Source organism: Physcomitrium patens, chromosome 18, assembly GCF_059467195.1.
Source record: "Physcomitrium patens ecotype Gransden chromosome 18, ASM5946719v1, whole genome shotgun sequence".
Lineage (NCBI taxonomy): Eukaryota > Viridiplantae > Streptophyta > Bryopsida > Funariales > Funariaceae > Physcomitrium > Physcomitrium patens.
In genome coordinates this window covers 5,013,074-5,035,394 of record NC_143427.1, presented here as the reverse complement: position 1 = coordinate 5,035,394, position 22,321 = coordinate 5,013,074, and the positions used below count along the sequence as shown (strand labels likewise).

At 32.7% G+C, this 22,321-nt stretch overlaps 1 protein-coding gene across 2 annotated transcripts; it reads right to left on the bottom strand.

Moving 5' to 3' along the window:
* Positions 1 to 26: 26 nt before the first annotated feature.
* On the bottom strand, positions 27 to 3,144 carry LOC112295658 (uncharacterized). Of its 2 annotated transcripts, none has more exons than XM_024547512.3 (4): positions 2,936 to 3,144; positions 2,265 to 2,374; positions 1,835 to 1,911; positions 27 to 1,661 (listed from the first exon to the last, which is right to left on the bottom strand). In XM_024547512.3, exons 3-4 carry the CDS (start codon positions 1,839 to 1,841, stop codon positions 544 to 546), a joined length of 1,125 nt encoding a protein of 374 aa, XP_024403280.1. In that variant the 5' UTR covers positions 1,842 to 1,911; positions 2,265 to 2,374; positions 2,936 to 3,144; the 3' UTR covers positions 27 to 543. The 2 variants fall into 2 exon arrangements, with proteins under 2 accessions (XP_024403280.1, XP_024403281.1); XM_024547513.3 differs by having other exon boundaries at positions 2,333 to 2,374; positions 2,936 to 3,027.
* Positions 3,145 to 22,321: the final 19,177 nt, after the last annotated feature.

Below are 22,321 nucleotides of genomic sequence, written 5' to 3'. Positions count from 1 at the left end.
AAGACAAGCCAAAGCTCAGTGCATAATTGACGGCAATGCTTTTTCTTGTCAATGCATGACATGGAATTAGAATGTACAAATGCTGAAGCTTGTAGAGCGAGAACGAACAGAGTAATGCTTTTGCATTCTGCTGAAAATTCTTACTAGCCCTGTAACAGATCTCCGAAGCCCGCAAACCCAACCAGTAACATTATACACACAATGTAGACAGAGCAGGATACTATCTTGGGCTAGATTAGAGAAGCAGCAACGTCTTCTGTTGTGCTGCAGAACTCCTCGGTTTGCCGGAAGCTCGGGGTTTGCACGTGAAAAGCATGGTTTGAGAAGACCATCCGGCTTAACCCCAAGCCTTCACATCCGAGTAGCAACTACTGAAAACGCCGAAGTATGTGTGAATCCTCTTTCTTAGAAACATGCCTGACCCACAACTTTTCACGTGCTGGACATGAATTGATGCGTTTACTGGCCATAGAGAACTCCATGCTCATTGGATTTGTTAAATATATATATGTATATATATTTTTTTCAGAAGCATAGAGCATTCTATGATACGTCGGGTTGCGAGTCAGTTATCATCTTGACGTCGGGATCCCTGGCAACCTTTGTTCGATTCATAAACCCTTGGATCCACTGGGGGGTGATTTTCTGAACGATAGGAACGCTGTCTTTTGGATCGAGTGTCTTTTCATTGAATTCTGCATTAGACATACGAAGGATATGGCAGGCAATCTCTTGCAACAGCTTCGGCGACACCTTCACTCCTATCTTGCGAAGTCGCCCAGTTTCCTCCAGAAGTTGGGTGTGGAGCCAGCTAACCCAGGCAGCTCGCTTGCGTCCCCGGCCTGGTCTTGCCTTCAATCGCACCTGGGGACGACTGTTAATCAGAGCCAAGCTGTGCTTATCTGAAGTAACACCCTCTTCATCGTCATCCTGCAGGATTTCATCCCGCGCTTTCCACCATCGCGAAACTTTCGCTAGATTAGCTTTATCGTTCCCGCAGAAGTGTTCAGGAAACGCTTTAACGGTTCGTGAAATAAGGCACTTCTCTCCATGGATAGCTTCATCTTCGATCATCCAGCTCACAACAGCCTTTCTCGTAGCCATTGTGGAAACATGTTGCAAGGCACGCTTGCCGTTCTTGCTGCCATGATTTGTGACGCGGCCACGCCTCGCCCTTTTCGCATCTAAAACTCCAAGTACTGGAGCACGAATAATCCTTGCAGCACGCTTGCGTCCGCGCCCTGCTCGAGCCTTGAGGCTACCACGACTACTAACTCGAACCCTGCATGTCACTTCAGGGTCATGGTCATCGTCGTTATCTTCAAGAATTTCATCGCGCCTTTTCCACCAACACGAAGCTTTTTGCAAGTTAGACTTGTCGGCTCCAAAAAAATGTTCGGGGAAAGCTCTCACTGCTCGTGAAATGAGCAGTTTCTTCCCGTTGATGGCCTCATCTTCAATCATCCAACTAACAACAGCTTTTCTCGTGGCCCTTGTAGAAACATGTTGCACAGCTCGTTTGCGGTGACTACCTCCACCAATAGGAGTATTCACATCTAACGCCGCAAGGGGTCGAGCGGCATCTGTTGGCTCAGATTGGACAACAACGGAAGTGATACTTTCATGTGCGCTATCAGCTGACGCTTCGGCTTTGATAGGATCTGATCACACAAGGACGATTGAATCAGAATCATGAAATTGCTTCTAGTTAGGACTAAACATTTCAAAGGCTAATTTATCAATCTCAAAACCATAATACTCTTATCAAATAACATACGTGATGTACCGATACATGTAAGGTTTTTATTATTTATTATTTATTTTTTAAGCGTACCTGCCATTACGATTTAGCAAGGTCTAGTCCAGTTGTCGTTATTCACTTCCACTTTTGAATTCTCCACACAAACGAACCTACATAATAACACATGCATGCAATGTCAATACACGTACGTGACCATAATGCAATCAACAAAAATATTCGGTGAACATGACCTAAAAGCTTAGAATCATTGTCATGTCCGACAATAATCCAACAACGCAGTACCAATCGTCTACCATTATGCTATCTTGACCACGGAACATAAGAAAATGTACACAGGGCTCCAAGGATCTCTTTCCAAACCTGACGTGGATTCAAAAAAATTGAAGACGACCTTTCGAAAAACCAAAATAAAGCATTTGAGCAACTCTAAAACCTCGAACGCTAGACGTCTATACAGTGCACAGGAAAAGCCGAATTCCCAAGGGTAATAACAGTTCCAAACCTCTGTCATTCAGCTCTCCAGAAATCTTTAAGCAATGAGATGATTTCAGTAGCAGTGAGGGCGCTTACATGTCCCCAATTGTCACAACCATCGAAAAGAAGTGCAGATCTCTGCAATGCAACGAGCATGTATCAGCCATGCCGCGGAAAAAACAAGCAAAGAAAAAAAAAAAATCTGTTTCGTAACTTTAATTAGTAAAAAAATCGCACCCCGCCAGAAGGAAGAAATTGCAGTTCAACGCAACATAAAAATAAAAATCACAGTAGAGTTCCGCTCTCGGTGTGTACTTGACCAAAAACACCATGAAAAACGACATCCTCTTTCCAGATTACACACACGACAATCCAACAGAAATAACTGCTCCCAGCCAAACAAACCACCACCGCTCACACTACCCACCCATCCACCCACCCACCACATTCTCTCACCATCGACGAATCCATACTCTAGGAACCGTCACTCGACCATCATCAGTACCGTCGCAGCTCAGAAAACGCCCAAACTACAACATCAAGACACGCTGCATTGAACGAACCACTCAAGGAAGAAACAAAATCAATACACCACCACAACAACAACTCAACAACTCAACAACCACAGAATATAAAACTCCCGGAATAACAACACCAACAACAACAGCTCAACAACGAAGCCCGACGTCGGGAACGAACCCAAAGCTTAGCCTACAACCCACGGTGATCTCCTCGTCCTCGTCCTCCTCCACAACAGTCCAGCTCCGATGCAGTGCCCACTCTTCTTCAGGGCCCTTCACATTACAGCAACTCCCCCGATTGCTCCAATTTGCCATGTAACGATCGATACACCCCCGCCCCCTGGCCCAATGAAGCAAACCCAGCGAAGCGAAGGGGAAAGGAAAGGGGAGCGGAAGGGCAGGGAAGGGGAAGGCTTCGCTGGGAGAAGTGGAGGAGCAGAGGGCGGGGTGAAGGGGGGGCAGTGACGGAGACAGGCCAGGTGGCACTGCTTGGGGTTTGGCGAATGCATTTCGCCCAGGTGGCAGTGCCCGGTCATGCATGCGTCGCATGACTGACAAAAGCACAGTGTCCACAATGACGCTGCTGGATGGATAGATGGATAGATGAAACACCTCCCTTCCGCGTCCCCTCCCCACTTCCAATTATTGGCCTCCCATTGGCCTTCCCCCTCAGCGCCACTCCCGGGTCCCCGCCACTTGCGTCGTGCCACCCGGCGTTTCTGTACTGGATGGTGCCACGTAGGTCTGTTGCGATGGAGGTGAAATCTTTCGCGTGACATGGCTTTAGGGGTCGAGTTTCTGGGGTCCTTGAAGGGGTGGATGGATGGATGTCGTGGGTGTTGTGGATGTCTGGGTTTTGTTGGTGGGTTTTGTTGTTGTGTGGTTTTTTTTGTTGGTCATTGGAGGCGTGAGGATTGATTCGAGATTAATCCAAGTTTAGCAAAAAGCTCTTGAAATCATATAATAATTCAGTCACAATGTGTGTGTGTGTATATATATATATATATCTATATATATATATATATTTCTTAAATAATAAAATAATATTATTTTCCTTATAAAATAGTTTGAAACAAATATTAGAGAAAATTGTATTTGTGAATGAATTACATAAAATTTTCACGAAATAAAGAAATCAAACATTACTAGTTAGGAATATGATTTATGAATTGTATATCAAATGCAGTTCACATCATTTAGCATGTGAAAAATAGAATTAAGATGACAAAAAGGTTGATATTTAGTAGAATTTGTCATTGTAATATACATCTGAAAAGTTTGGTCTGGTTCTTTCAGTGTGAGAAGTTTGAGTTTTTTTATTGCATATAAAAATTGTCCAACATTAAAAAATTATTATTGCTCAAAAGCCCAACAGTCCGGCTAAAAACAAGAATTGCCTCATGTATTTGAGGCTGACAATAATGAACTTATCCACTTGAGTCTAGTTCTTTTGATGTGAAAAAAAATAAATGCAACAATTTAATTTACAGCATTTATTGATTCGATTTCTTGCTTAGGTTCTAATTTAAAATGTGTTAATTATTCTCAAAAATATAATCATGAAATAAGAAATTATTCACATAGAAAATACTCTTTTGTTTTATAAATTACTCTTATAGTATTATGAAATTAAAATTAAATTAAGATAATATTATTAAATAAATAGATAAAAATAGGCAAAGAAAACATTAAAAAATGAATTGAAGGAAATAAATTTATTTATATATTTTTATTTTATTTTACTATACAAAATATTTTATATTCTTTATATATATATATATATATATATTTATGTGTGTGTGTGTGTGTATATATATTTCTTATATAAAACAATTGAGGAGAGACAAACCAACAAAATAAACCAAAAGAGACAAAAACCATTGGTTGTATAATTCATTTTTTTTTTCATTATAAGTGAAGCAACAACTCAACTTTTGATCAATCATTTGCATGTTGATACTATAGTTTGTCAAGAGTAGCATTATAAGATCATTGGGCATGGAGGTTGGAAGCTTTTCAATCAAGGCTATAAAAAGTAATATTGTTTTTGCAATTATAGTAGATTTCATGCAATCTTTAATTTTTTACCTTCATCTTCTCATAGGGCATCTTTGAAGTGATTTCAAATTGATTAATATAGTAATTTTGGACATCAAAGGTTCTTCCAAAGGTTTGATTTGCAGTATAAATTAATAATTCTAGCACTTGTGTCTTATTTTCATTATAAAGACAACACTAACTCAATGTACATATCAGTACAATGCACATGTAGAGGGTTTAGTAACAAAATTAAGTCATTGTAAAAAGATATTTAAACATGATCAATAGGGATATATAGATGTAAGATCTTTAATTTTTCTATATTCAACTTTATATGTGTAAATATGTTTGTGTGTATAAAGCAATAAATAATTTTTAGTCAATAATTTTTAGTAAATAAAGTAATAATTTTTTTTTAATTTATTTACTCGTTTTAGATTAAAAAATATGATGTTTTGAAAAAGATATGCATTTTGTTGTAGTAAGTCATTATAAAAAGATGTTTAAACACAACCACTAAGAATACATAGATGTAAGATCTTTATTTTTATATTATTATAGCATATTGTTAAAGCACTATAATATCATAAATTGATTAATTAAGCTATATGCACTCATTTTTATTCTATACGTATTATATAATCTTAAACAATAAGATCTTATTGGAATTTAAAAAGTATTTTTAACTAGAGCAACAATTCTTGTAAAAAAACCTAATTATAAGAATTTTATTATTAACTTTTATGTGAAATTTTTCATATTCAAATTCATATGTATAAATATATTCTTATATCTATTTTTATATATAAAATAATAAATAATTTTTAGTTGATATTTTTAATAAAATATTAAAAAAATTGAATTTTAAATATTTGTTAGTTTATTTATTTATTTTAGTTTTCAAATTATTGTTTTTTGAAAAAATTGAGATTATTTTTGTAGCAAGTCATTATAAAAATATATTCAAAAATGATAAGTAGGAATATATAGATGTAAGATCTTTATTTTTGTATTGTTATAACATATTATTAAAGCATTTGAGAATTATAATTTAATTAATTAAGCTGTATAGATTCATTTTTATTTTATACATACTATATAACCTTCTTCAAACACTTGAAGATTACGGTTTTATTGGAATTTGATAAGGATGAAGATTTCACATATTCAAGATTTTTTATTATATTTTTTAAGAAGCTCATTCCATATTTTTGGTTGAACTTATACTATTGTCAATGGTCTAGCTTTAACACTTATCAAAGTTAATTGAAGAGCAATTTTTTAACAATATCATGGAAAATATAACAAAATACAAAGATAAATTGAAACAATTTATTATAGAGTATTAGTCCTATAATTTCAAATAAAACAAAAGAAAGCTCAAAGAAAGAAAAATAAAAGCTAAAAATAAAATTCTTACAATCAATTTTTTTTTCAACAATTGTTTCTTTGGTTGACAATACTTTTAAAATTCCAATAAAACCACATTGCTTAAGATTACATAGTGCCTATTTAACTAAAAATGAGCATATATAGCTTAAAAATTATTTATTACTTTATACACACAATCATAAATATGTGCATATTTACACATATGAAGTTGAAAATAGAAAATTCCACATTAAAGCTGGAAATAAAATTCTTATAATTAGGTTTATTTTATAACAATTATTGCATTGATTGAAAATAATTTTAAAATTCTAATAAAATCATATTACTTAAGATTACAAAGTAATTATATAATAATATGAATAGAGTTCAATTAACTAAACTATTAAGCCACAATGCTTTCACAATATGTTACCACAATTAAAAAAAAAAAAAAAAAAACTTACATCTATATATCCTATTAATCATGTTTAAATAACTTTTTACAATGATTTGCTACAACAAAACACTTAATTTTTTCAAAATTTTTCATTCTACAAATCAAAATTAATAAATAAACTAATAAATATTTATAGCTTTATATACTAAATTATATATATTTTAAAATATTAGAGTAGAAATCCATGCCATTGGCCACAAAAAAGATTTAAAACTTTAATTTGCACTTGCTAAGTCATAAATTGACCAATTCTAAAGAAATATTGATCAAAAAGAAAAGAAAAGAAAAGAATATATATATATATATATATATATATTTATAAAAATAGAATAATTTTTGTTTCTTTATTATAATTGACAAATATAATATTTATTTGTTATAAAAAAAGATAGCTAAGTTAAAAATGTTTTAAATATAATATATTTATGATAGAATTTTTATCTTTATAATTTTTAAGATATGGGATCTTGATCATATTTGAAGAAGTATATTATGAAATGACAATATATAACTATCTATATACAAATAACAAGGTTCTAAGATTTATTCCTACATTCTTCAACATATGTCCTTGAGATTTGTTAATGGTTATTAGAAATCTTATTTTTATTGGAAATTTCCTTCACTAAAATTTAAAAAAGAATTATACAAATAATGGACGTAATGTTATTTTTCAAAGAAAAGCCAATTATTCCTTATAGTCTTAAAATAAAAACTCTTCCTTCAATAATTTAATTAGTAAGTTATATAATAATTATGCTTGATTAATTACAAAGTCTTTGATGCAGATGAATGTTTTGCAATAACATAATAAGACATTTGACCTTTAGCTCTAAGCTAAATGATAGAAAATTACATAGATGTAAGCTATTCAAAAACTGAATCAGATAATAATTAATATTATTTGTACCATCTTTTATAATTGCTACATTTGTACTAAAATAAATAAATAAAATATAAAATATCTCTCCATTGTATACTTATTTAGATCATTAATATCATAATTTTGTATAGGAAAAATAGACTTATTAGTGAATTATTCATTTTCAAGTATCTCATCTTCATTCAATCCTAAATAAATACTTTAAATTAAGCCATTTGATATTGAAACTACTTTCATATATTCTAAAAGAATCACTTTATTCTTAAAATGATCTATAATTCTTGATCCATTTTTAATTTGTAAATAGAAATTTTTTTAGATAAATTACATAAAATTATTATATCATAAAAAAAATTTCAAAAGTAATAGTCTTGTATAATATATGCTTTCAAGAGCTCTTTAGAAAGTAATCAATTTTCATCAAATACACCTTCTAGATGCATAATTTTGGTCAATTTGTACACTTTAATATTAGATCAAATCTTTGACCATTACAAAAAAGCATCAACAATTTCTTTTTTTAAACCTTTAACAACAACAAAAAAAAATTTACCAAAATCTCTACTAAAGAATATAGTAATTTTACCAAATAACTTGTTAGTAATATTTATGTCTTAGAGAGTTCTATCAATTGTTTCAATATAATGACAATGTTGTATTGGTATTTCATCATAAATAATAAGAATTGTCCTTCCTAGTACATACGCATATGGTATATTTTTTTTGTAATATTGCAAAATAAATCTTCATTAAGATAGAGCAAAAATTTAGTAATGCTTTTAATTCCTTATAAATTTTTATTTTGGAGACTTCTTTCAATTATTAATTCCACTCTTTGTCATCTTTTAATAATTTCATTTTTAAGCATGTATTCTTAAAATTTGGTTGAAGCATTTTATTTACAGAACACAAATCTTAAAATAAATATGGTCTATGTACTATCATTAAAATAAGCCAAAAGAATAAAAAATCTTCTATAATAGGATTAATAAAATATAATCTTTCAATTCTAAATCCACGTTTGTCTTATTGTCCACTTCTTTGAGATCTTTTTCTACACAAAATGATATAGAAATTCTTGATATTTGTATTATCAAGCAATCTCTATAGATTCACATATTTTAAAAATTATTATTAAAATTATTTTTTGCTACTTTTTATGAGCTAAGACTTTTGCAGTATGATAATTCAAATCATGAATTACTTCATTTATTTTAAAAAGATGCAATGCCAATCAAACCACATTTAGAACTTCTTCATGCATTTTCATTCCAAACAAATGCCATGCTACTTGTAGAGTTTTAATATACCATTCATGAATATATTGCTTAACATCATCTCTTCATTTCTAATTTTTTTTGTTACACAATCATGCTTTATATATATATATATATATATATATATATATATATATATATATATATATATATATATATATATATATATATAATATAAATTAAAGCCCAAGTATCAATGTTGATATGACAATTATATTTTTTGTTAAGAGTAGGATTGTATAGAATAATATTTCAATTATCTACAATATGATTGCTAACATTGAAAGTTCTTTTATCATTCTTTCTATGATATTGGAAATAACCATTACTATCCATTGGTGTTATTTCTTAATATTTTTTTAAATATTTCTTTTGATATATTATATTCTTCATATATGGAACTTTCATATCTTGAGGTTCATATAGACTATGAACCATCTAAGTATTAGTTATCTCAAATAACAATAGATCTTTTTTTTTAATAGAAAACTTTATACAAACAATCTTATATACATTGATTAAATATTTTACTTTCTTGTTTTATTCAAAAAAAAAAAAAAATGCTTGTACAAAAGATCTTGCTTTTGAAATTTAATTGTATGCACTCTTACAAGTGCATGTTCTAAAATGTGATATTTATAAATATCTCCAATTAATGCACAATACTTAAGTTCAAATATTTTTGCTACTAAGTGCCACGGATATACATAGATACTCTAATAAATACTTATATAATTAGATAGAAGTAGATAAAAGTAGATAAAAATGGATTATTTTTATAATACTGTCTAGAAAAGCTTTCTAAAAGCTTGTCAAAGACATGAACTAAAAGATAATGTATAAACCAGTGAAATCCATGTTGAAGAAAAAGTGACAAAATAGAAATAAAGAAGTACATATATTAAAAAGAAACTGGAAAGGCTTATTGCCAAAAGACAAGAAAACTTGAGACTCTTAAAACTAGACTAGAAGCAAGAAAGGAGTTGACAAGAGTGAAGAGGGCTTCATTCTAATCTATATACATACTATCTAATTAAAAGCTATAAGGCGATGTTCTATAGGACTTCTAATATGTGTTGAGTTTATACAACACATGCCTTAACTTACAAGACAAGTTTTCTATATGTGGACCACATAGTTAGCTTGTTCTTTCAGCTATCAACATATATAATACATGGCTAACTTATTGACCATATTTCTAATCTAAAAAATAAATTAAAAATACCTATAAAGTCAAAGTAGCATCTATGAAGCTTCTATAGAAGATATTATGGAATTGACCTACTTTTATCGACTATTATTTAAATCATATATATAATTATTGATTTACATGTGTATGTCCATGATATTATCCCTCATTCTAGAGACAAGTTCCATGAGGAGCAATCTTTATATGTTGAGAAAATCAAAGATGTGCCAAATTATATTTGCCACATACTTTGATCTTTGTTCTTTTCAAAGATAGTTGATAGGCCTTCTCAGCCATTGATAGTGTCTTATACTAGAGTAGAAAGACTACCTTATTATTTGATCATTGTTGAGGCCTTCATAACTTCTTTCAAATAAAACATTTGGAATATTGTTAGGAGTTGTTTCTACTTCTAATAAAATCACCAAACACTAGGAGTTTCTTCCAAAATCGTGATACCAAACATATTGTATCTTGCCATCTATTCGAATGAGAACATGTCATTCTTGATGATCTTCATCTTGATTGTGTCATCTTAAAGTTTGTGACAATTATAATATCTCGTCCAACAGATCTATAAACATAGGCTCTTTAGTCGAATCCATTGGTTGTTAATTTTCCATCTCTTTAGCGTCACAAATATAAAGAATCTACAAATAAAGATTGAAAGTAGAATGTTATCTTACTTAGAACTTGTTTCTTTTATAGAGAAGGTCTTCATCTTCATTTTGATGGATGTCATCGATGAAAAGTATCCACCTACTTTGTTGCATTTACAAGATTCTTTGTTGACTTCTATGTGTATTCACAAATATTATATTTGTGCCAATGAATAAGATATTCAAACTTATTTTGGCACCGCCTTGAGTCTAAGACTTCTTCTACTTCAAATTCTTTATTATTATCTACTTCTATAGGAAGATGTGACACTTGTCTTCTTCTTGATATACCTACTATCTTGTATGGTTCAAGAAGAGACACATGGAATACTGGAGGATTTTCATTGACTTCGACAAGTATAAATGATATGCAACTGGATTGATTTGTGTAGAAATAGGAAATGGATTAAGCCTACAATAGTCCAACTTATCACAAAGATGAATAGTCTTAATATTACAACAAAGTAACCATACTTTGTCACCCACGTGAAATGTTAATTGTTCTTTTTGATAGACATTCGCATTGATCATTTGTTATTCTTAAGCTTCTTTTAACTGCACCTTCAATGTTGTATGTAACTTTGATAAATGATTTGCCAAATCTTCTACCATAAGATTACGAGCTTCTGAAAAGTTAAAAATATCAAGTCATAGATGATAATAAAAATTAGCAAAGAAAGGTGTTTGTTTTGTAGAAGAATATATTATTTTATTATAAGTAAACTTTGCCAAAGGCAAAAGAATTGTCCAATCATCTTATTCGTAGTTGATGGTACATGTCACGGCCATAATCATGTAAGCTAATAATTACATATAAAAATAGGTAGAAGTAAGTAAAAGTAGATAAAAGTAAGTTAATTCTATAATATTTAATATAAAAGCTTCCTAGAAACTTCCTAGACGCTGCTTTGACTTCATAGGTGTCTTTAATTGACTTTTTGGATTAGAAACGTGGTCAACAAGTTGGCCATGTGCCACACATGTTGTTAGCTTGAAGATCAAGCTAACTATGTGGTCCACACGTAGAAAAACTTGCCTTGTAAGTCAAGGCATGTGTCCTATAAAGTCAACACATATTGGAGGTCCTATAGAACGTCGCCACGTAGCCCCTAGTTAGATAGTATATATAGAGACAAGAGTGAAGGCTTCTTCACTCTTGTCAACTCCTTTCTTGCTTCTAGTCCAGGTTCAAGAGTCTTTAGTTTCTTGTCTTGTGGCAATAGCCATTCCAGTTTCCTTTTAATATACCTACTTGTTTATATTTTGACTTATTATATCGAGATAGCCTTTTGGTGTATATTTTCCCTCATCGAGTCTTTGTCCTTGACGGATTGACAAGAGTACACTTACAATATCAGAGCTTTGTTTTTTCTTGAGTAAGAGTGGATTACCCCTTTCTCTTGACAAGACATAAGCATATTAGAAGTTTGCGGATTACCCACTTCTAAACTGATATTGTTCTTAGTATCTTCTTTGTTATCAAGTCTTTCTTTTTTTTTGTCTTGAGCAATATCAAACAAATTTTTCTTCTTAGTGTCATTATGGCAGAGCTTGTTGAAATGAAGAGTGCAATGGCACAAATGCAAGAGCAAATGAGGGAGTTAATGCTTGCGATGCATCAACTCAATTCACCAACACAGGAAAGAACAAGAATAGCAGAAAGTGGAGATATAGAGATGATCGGAGCTGCTTCAATATCTACAACAAATCACGTTCCTTCTCTAATTGTACAACACCCTATAAGCACTAGAGAACCAAGAATTGCCTTACCTGAGAAATTTGATGGTACGAGATCAAAGTTTCAAGAGTTCATCAATCAAGTACAATTGGCAATTGAACTTCAACCGCAAAGCTATCCAACTCCAGGATCACAAGTCAGGTTTATTGGCACTCTACTTTCTGGTTCTGCATTATCGTGGTTTTCGTCTTTTCTTGAACAATGAAATCCAATATTGGACAATTTGGAAGCTTTTTTGGCAGAGTTTCGATCTATGTATGGTGAACACGATGCAACTCGTGTTGTAACAAATAAGATCCAAATTCTGCGACAAGAAAATCGCTCAGTAACAGTATATGCTTCACAATTTCGACAACTTGCAATTGACATCAAGTGGGATGATGCTGCACTCATCAGTCAATTTCTTTATGGATTGCAATACGAAGTAAAGAAATTGATGCTCAACTTACCTGATCCTCAAACTTTGAGTCAAGCAATCGATTTTACGGTAAAATGTGATAATCGACTTTTCAAATTTTGATCCGAGAATCATTCACGGGAACCTCAACGTTATTACTCAATGGCAACATCAACATCTTTGCCAAACGTACATTCAGAAGTAGAAGACATGCAAATTGACGCGGTACGTTTTAAACCCCTAACTGAGCAAGAAAAGATTCGTGGTCGTCAAGAAGGATTATGTTTATATTGCGGAGAACCTAAGCACACTGCTCAACATTGTCCAAAGAAATGACGCAACTATAAAATGAGGGGTACGACGGTCAAAGAAGACAACATGTCGGAAAACGGATTCGTCCAGCTACAATAGGGACCGTGCAACTGGAACCTTGTACAATTCCTAATGAAGGTCCTATCCTCTCCTCAAAACCCTCTCCTTGTTTTATAATAGACTTATATTTAGGACCTAAGAATTACAAAGCCTCTGCTTTATTAGATTCGGGAGCCTCAGCATGTTTTTTAGATGGACAATTTGTTAAAAGTCGTAAAATATCCTTTATACAGAAACCTAAACCAGTACATGTAGAAGTCATAGATGGTCGTCCCTTGTCTTCTGGAGATGTCACTCGTGAAACTCATCCTATAAAAGTAACAATAGACGGTCATGATAGCTACATAGCTTTTAACATAATTAAATCCCCGTCCAATCCAGTTATTTTAGGTTTATCCTGGCTAGAAAAATATAACCCTCGAATAGATTGGAATTCGCGTAAACTTGACTTTTCCTAGAGCGTTATTAATAGTTCTACTAACCAAGTAAAAAATTATAAGTCTAGTATAGTAAAACCCGCACTGATAGGTGCAAAAGCATTTATACACGCAGCAAAAGAAGGATCAACTTTTGCTATTTATGCTGCACCTATTTCTGAAAACGTAAAGACTTCAAGTGGCATTCCAAGTCAATATCAGGAGTATCAAGACGTTTTTGAGAAAAAGAATGCAGATATTCTTCCTGAGCATCGTCCATATGATTGTTCAATCGACCTCAAAGAAGGAACTCAGCCACCATTTGGACCAATTTACAGTTTATCGCAAGATGAGATGGCTGAACTCAAGACATATATTGACGAGAATTTAGTGAAGAATTTCATACGCCATTCAAAATCTCCAGCAGGAGCTCCAATTCTATTCGTAAAGAAAAAAGATGGATCTTTACGAATGTGTGTTGATTATCGAGGACTCAACAAGATCACAATCAAGAACAGGTATCCATTACCTTTGATATCAGGACTCCTTGACCATTTAAATCAAGCTAAGATCTGTACAAAAATAGATCTAAGAGGAGCAAATAATCTAGTACGGATCAAAGAAGGAGATGAATGGAAGACTGCGTTTCGAACCAGGTATGGACATTTCGAATATAATGTCATGCCCTTTGGACTCACGAATGCACCAGCTGCTTTTCAACATCTCATGAATGATGTATTTCGTGAATTCTTAGACAATTTTGTCGTCTGCTATCTAGACGATATCCTGATCTATTCGAAGAACGACGAAGAACATGAAATACATGTTCGTCAAGTATTACAAAAACTTAGAGATGCAAGATTGTACGCCAAGATGGAAAAGTGTGTATTTCACACTACTCAAGTTGACTTTTTAGGATACATCATTTCAAATGATGGTCTCATGATGGATTCTAAGAAAGTCCAAACAATCATGGATTGGAAGATTCCAAGGACAGTAAGAGATGTCCAATGTTTCTTGGGATTTGCCAATTACTATCGGATCTTCATCAAAGATTTCTCACGAGTTGCAGCTCCACTTACACGCTTGACTAGTAAAGATAAATTTCAATGGAATCAAGAAGCGGAAGCAGCATTTGAAGCCTTGAAGACATCGTTTGTTTCTGCACTAGTCTTATATCGTGTTGACTTTTTCAAGGCATTTTTTGTGGAAACAGATGCATCAGATTTTGCCTTGGGTGCAGTTTTATCACAAATGGGAACAGATGAAAAACTTCATCCAATAGCTTTTCATTCAAGAAAATTCTCAGCAGTCGAGATCAATTATGAGATCCACAATAAAGAACTTCTTGCGATCGTGGATTCCTTTCAAGAATGGCGTCATTATCTAGAAGGCGCTTCTAGTCCAGTCACTGTGTATACAGATCACAAGAACCTCGAGTATTTCATGTCAGCACGCATGTTGAATCGTCGTCAAGCTCGTTGGAGTATGTCTTTGTCAAGATTCGAGTTCATTATCACTTATTGGCCAGGAAAACAACAAGGTTTATCCGATGCCCTATCTAGACGTTCTTATTTTGCACCAAAAGAAGGAGATGCAGCTTTTGAGCAACAAAGAACGGTCCTCTTGAAACCGGAGCAATTTCATCTCCGAGCAATGAAATCAACATTGACTGTTGATTCAACTTTTCTCAAGCAAATCCAGTCCAGTAAGTCCTCAGACCCTCTTGTTTATGATATCGAGAATAATTCTTCCAAGTCTCATGATCCTTCTAAGTTCGAGTTCAAGAATAATCTATTATATTTTGAAGGACGCCTATATGTTCCAGAAGGAGAAGCACGTTTACGTGTTCTTCAAGCACGTCATGACTTTCCAGCAGCAGGGCACTTTGGATATAATAAGACTTTGAAACTCATATCAAGAGATTTTTGGTGGCCACAAATGTGGAAGTCAGTCAAAGACTTTGTACAATCATGTGATATTTGTTCAAGATCAAAAATTCCTCGTCATCGACCTTACGGACTTCTTCAGCCATTGCCTATAGCAGAATAACCATGGTCTTCTGTTTCTATGGATTTCATCACAGATCTTCCAAGTTCAAGATCTTATGATTCTATATTTGTGATAGTAGATCGTTTCACCAAGATGGCACATTTTGTGCCATGTACAAAATCTATCACAGGTGAAGAAACAGCTAAGCTTTTCATTGATAATATCTATCGCTATCATGGATTACCTAAAGATATCATATCGGATAGGGGAACTCAATTTGTGTCAAGATTTTGGAGGACCCTTTTCAAGATTTTAAAAGTGGACATAAAACTATCTTCGGCTTTCTATCCTCAAACTGATGGACAAACAGAGCGCGTAAACCAAGTCTTGGAGCAATATTTAAGGTGTACTATCAACTACCAACAAGATGATTGGACAACCCTTCTGCCATTGGCAAAGTTTGTTTATAATAATACGGTACATTCTTCCACGCAACAAACACCTTTCTTTGCGAATTATGGCTATCATCCACGACTTGATACTTTTGATTTTTCAAAAGTTGATAATCCTGCAGCAGAAGATATGGCAAATCGGTTGTCAGAGTTACATGCAATAATGAAGACGCAATTGAAGGAAGCTCAAGAACGACAAAAGATAAACGTAGATCTATATCGTAAGGAGCAACCACAACTCAATGTGGGTGATAAGGTATGGCTACTTCGTCGCAATATCAAGACTACTCGACCTTGTGACAAGTTGGACTATCGTAGGCTTGGCCCCTTTTCTGTTTCTGAACAGATCAACCCAGTTGCATATCGGTTACATCTACCGGAGTCAATGAAGATCCATCCTGTATTCCACGTGTCTCTTCTTGAACCATATAAGACAGTGGATATACAAGGAAGAAGACAAATGCCACCGCCTCCTATAGAAGTAGATAATAATGAAGAATTTGAGGTGGAAGAGATATTAGACTCAAGGCGGCACCGAAATAAGCTGGAATATCTTGTTCATTGGCGCGGATATGATATTAGTGAATGCACATGGGAGCCATCCAGGAATCTAGCAAATGCATCAGCTAAAGTCAAAGTTTTTCATCAACAATATCCATCGAAACCAAGATGAAAATCTCTCTTATAAAAGAGACAAGATTGAGGCAAGATAACATTCAATTTCCTATCCTTGTTTGTAACTTCTTTACATTTGTGATGCTAATTAGATGGAGAGCCAACAACCAGCGGATTCAACTCAAGAACCTTCGTTTGTTGACCTGTCGGACGAGACATTACGATTGTCACAACCTTCAAGACGATGCAATCGAGATGAAGATCTTCAAGAACGACATGTTCTTCCTCGAATAGATGATGAGATACAACGCGTTTGGTATCACGATTTGGGAAGGGACTCCCGATGTTTGGTGATTTTGCTAGAGGTAGGAACAACTCCTGATGGTGTTCTAAATATTCTATTCGAAGGAAGTTACGAAGGCCTCAACAATGATCAAATAACTGGGTGGTCTTCTCGCCCTGGTATGGGACACTACCGATGGTTGAGAGGCCCTATCAATCATCTTCGAAGAGAACAGAGATCAGAGTATGTGGCGAATACAATTCGTCGCATCATAGATTTCCTCAACATATGATGACCGTTCCTCGTGGAACTCGTCTCTAGAAGGGGGGGTAATGTCACGGCCATAATCATGTAAGCTAATAATTACATATAGAAATAGGTAGAAGTAAGTAAAAGTAGATAAAAGTAAGTTAATTCTATAATATTTAATATAAAAGCTTCCTAGAAACTTCCTAGACGCTGCTTTGACTTCATAGGTGTCTTTAATTGACTTTTTGGATTAGAAACGTGGTCAACAAGTTGGCCATGTGCCACACATGTTGTTAGCTTGAAGATCAAGCTAACTATGTGGTCCACACGTAGAAAAACTTGCCTTGTAAGTCAAGGCATGTGTCCTACAAAGTCAACACATATTGGAGGTCCTATAGAACGTCGCCACGTAGCCCCTAGTTAGATAGTATATATAGAGACAAGAGTGAAGGCTTCTTCACTCTTGTCAACTCCTTTCTTGCTTCTAGTCCAGGTTCAAGAGTCTTTAGTTTCTTGTCTTGTGGCAATAGCCATTCCAGTTTCCTTTTAATATACCTACTTGTTTATATTTTGACTTATTATATCGAGATAGCCTTTTGGTGTATATTTTCCCTCATCGAGTCTTTGTCCTTGACAGTACATCTTAAATACTGCTCAAAAATTTAATTAACATACTTTGTTTGTCCATCAGTTTGAAGCTGAAATGTTGAAGATAGTTTTATATCCACTTTTAGAATTTTGAAAAGAGTTCGCCAAAATCTTAATACAAACTGAGTTTCCTTATTTGATATAATATCCTTTGATAATCCATGATAGTGATAGATATTGTCAAGAAAGAGTTTAGCTGTTTCTTCATCTGTGATATATATTGTACATGGTACAAAATGAGCCAACTTGGTAAAATGATTTATTATCACAAGTATAGAATCATAAGAACTTAAGATTAGAAGATCCATGATGAAATCCATAGAAACAAAGGACCATGGTTGTTCTAGATTGGATAATGGTTGAAGAAGTCTGTAAGGTCGATGACAAAGAATTTTTGATCTTGAACAAATGTCGAATGATTGAACAAAGTCTTTCACACCCTTCCACATTTGTGGCCACCAAAAATCTCTAGATATAAGCTCCAACATCTTGTTGTATCCAAAATATTGTGTTGCTTGAAAGTCGTGACGTGCTTGAAAAATATGTAATCATACTTTTCCTTTAAGAACATATAATCGACCTTCAAAATAGAATAGGTTGTTTTTGAAGTCAAACTTAGAAGTATCTTGGGACTTAAAAGAAGGATTCTTGATATTGTAAATAAGAAGATCTGATGACATACTTGATTGGATTTATTTTACAAGGGTTTATTCAATTGTTAATATTTATTTCATTACTCAAAGAGTATGTCACGTACATATACATGTAAGCTAATAATTACTTGTATAAAGAAGTAGAAGTAAATAGAAGTATGTAAAAGTAAGTTAATCCTATAAGATATTCTATAAAAGCTTCCTAGAAGCTTCATAGATGCTACTTTGACTTTATAGGTGTCTTTAATTGATTTATTGGGTTAGAAAAGTGGTCAACAAGTTGGCCATGTGTCACACATGTTAGCTTAAAAACCAAGCTAACTATATAGCCCATACGTAAAAAAACTTGTCATATAAATCAAGGCATATATCTTACAAAGTCAACACACATCGAAGGTCCTATAGAATATTGTCACATAGTCCCTAGTTAAATAATATATATAGAGACAAGAGTGAAGCCTTCTTTACTCTTATCAATTCCTTTCTTGCTTCTAGTCTAGTTTCAATAGTCTCAAGTTCCCTTGTCTTTTCGCAATAAGCCATTCTAGTTTCTTTTTAATGTATGTACTTCATTATTTTTATTTTATCACTTTTTCTTTGACACAGATTTTATTGGTTTATGCATCATCTTCCAAATCATATACTTGATAGGTTGACAAGAGTACACTTATAATATTAGATTTTTTTCTTAACTTGATTAAGAGTAGATTATCCCTTTCTCATGATAAGACATAAGCATATTAGAAGTTGCGGATTATCCTCTTCTAAACTGATATAGTTCTTAGTATTTTTTTTATCCTCAAGTCTTTTTTTCTACTTATCTTGAGTAGTATTAGATATTTTATTGAGAGTTATTATGGCAAAGCTTGTTGAAATGAAGAATGCAATAGTAAAAATGTAAGAGCAACTGAGGGAGTTGATGCTTGCGATGCATCAACTTAGCTTACTACCATAAGGATCAATAAGAATGGGAGGAAGTGAGGATATAAAGATGATTAGAGCTGCCTCAACATCTACACCAAATCATGTTCCTTCATCCATGGTGGAACATCCTTCAAGTGTTAGAGAACTAAAAGTTGCCTTATCTAAGAAGTTTAATGGTATAAGATGTAAGTTTTGAAGATTTATCAATCAAGTATAACTTGTGATTGAACTTCAACCTCAAAGCTATCTAACTCTAAGATCACAAGTTAGATTTATTGGTATACTTCTTTTTGATTCAGCATTATCATGGTTTTTATCTTTTTTTGAACAATAAGATCTAATATTGGATAATTTAGACATATTTTTGGCAAAATTTTGGTCCATTTATGGAGAACATGATGCAACTCATGTTGCAACCAACAAGATCCATATTTTGTGACAAGAAAATCAATCTATAATGTTATATGCTTCATAGTTTTGACAACTTGTAATTAATATCAAGTAGGATGATGCTACACTTATTAGCCAATTTTTCTATAAATTATAATATGAAGTAAAGAAATTGATGCTCAACTTACCTGATCTTCAAACATTGAATCAAGCAATTGACTTTGTTGTGAAATGCGACAATCAACCTTTTGAATTTTAATTTAAGAGTTGCACAAATAGGCCTTAACATTACTATAATTTGATGGCAATATCAACATCTCCTCAACACATATATTTAGAAGTAGAGGATACGCGAACTAATGTGGTACATTTTAAACTTCTTATCGAGCAAAAAAAGTCTTGTTGCCATCAAAAAGGATTATGCTTATATTATGGAGAATATAAATATATTGCTCAACATTATTCAAAGAAGCGATAAAACCACAAAATCATGAGCACATCTGTCAAAGAAGATAATGTGTTGGAAAACAAATTTGTCTAGTTATAATAAAGACCATGTGGTTGGAATCTTGTACAATTTCTAATAAAGGTCCTATCTTCTTGTCAAAATCCTCTTCTTATTTTATAATAGATATGCATTTAGGACCTAATAATTATAAAGCCTTTGCCTCAATAGATTTAAGAGCCTCAGCTTGTTTCTTAGATGTAGAATTTGTTAAAAGTCATAAAATATTGTTAATACAAAAAACCAAACATGTTCATGTAGAAATCATAGATGGTCATCCATTGTCTTTTTGAGATATTACTCATGCAATACTTCCTATAGATGTAGTAATAAATGGTCATAGTAGTTGTTTAATCTTTAATATTATTAGATCTCTCTATAATGTAATCATTTTAGGTTTATCATGGTTAGAAAAGTATAATCCTTACATAGATTGAATTTCTTGTACTCTTGACTTTTCTAAAAGTATAATTAAGAGTGAAATTAATCTAGTAGAAAGTCAGAAGTATAACACAATGATATCTCTGTTTGTAGATGCAAGAGCTTTCTTGCATGGTATAAAAGAAGGATCATCTTGTGTCATTTATGCCACACCTATTTTTAATAATATAAATATTTCAAGTGATATTTCAAGACAATATTAAGAATTTTAAGATGTATTTGAGAAAAAGAATATAGATATTCTTCTAAAAAATCATCCCTACAACTACTCAATTGACCTTCAAGAAGGAGCACAACCGCCATTTTGACCAATTTATAGTTTATCACAAAATAAATTAGCTGAATTCAAGGAATATATTGAAGATAATTTAGCCAAGAATTTCATATGCCATTTCAAATTGCTAGTAGGAGCTCCAATCTTATTTGTGAAGGAAAAAGATGGATCATTATAGATGTGTGTTGATTATCAAGGACTCAAAAAGTTCTCTATTAAGAATAGGTATCCTCTATCTTTGATATCTAGAACTTCTCAATCAATTGAATGAAAGTAAAATCTATATAAAAATAGATCTACGGTGAGTATATAATCTAGTATGTATTAAAGAAGGAGATGAATGGAAGACTGTATTTCGAATTAGGTATGGACATTTTTAATATAACATCATGTCTTTAAGACTTATAAATGCATCGACAGCTTTTCAACATCTAGTGAATGATATTTTTCAAGAATTTTTGGACGATTTTGTTGTTTGTTATCTGGACGACATCTTGATTTATATTAAGAATACATATTAATATGAACTTCATGTTTGTCCTATATTACAAAAATTAAGAGATGTGAGACTCTATGCTAAGATAGAAATGTGTATATTTTACACTACTAAAGTTGATTTCTTAGGATACATCATTTCAAATGATAGACTTATAATGGATCTTAAGAAAGTTCAAATAATTATAGATTGGAATATTCCAAAAATGGTAAAAGATGTCTAATGCTTTTTTGAGCATTGCCAACTATTATTGAATCTTCATTAAAGACTTCTCTTGAGTTACAGCTCTACTTATACATTTGACTTGCAAAGACAAACTTGAGTGGAACAAAGAAGTTGAAGCATCTTTTGAAGCTTTGGAATGAATTTTTATTTTTGGACCAATCTTATAATGCATTGACTTTTCTAAGGCATTTTTTATGGATTTAGATGCATCAGACTTTGCTTTGGGCATCGTATTATCACAAATGGAAATAGATGCTAAACTTCACTCAATAGCTTATCATTCCAAAAAAATTTCAATAGTCAAGATTAACTATAAAATCCACGACAAAGAACTTCTTACAATTGTGGATTCATTTCAAGAATGGCATCATCATGTAAAAGGCACTTTGAATCTAATCACCATATATATGGACCATAAGAATCTTAAGTACTTCATGTCAGCATGTGTTTTGAATTGTCGCCAAGCCCATTGAAGCATGTCTTTATCAAGATTTGATTTCAAGATCACATATCAATTTTAAAAAAAATAAGGTTTTTCAAATGCTCTTTCTGAATATGTTTATTTTGCACCGAAAGAAGAAGATGCATCTTTTGATATGCAAAAAAAAATTCTCTTGA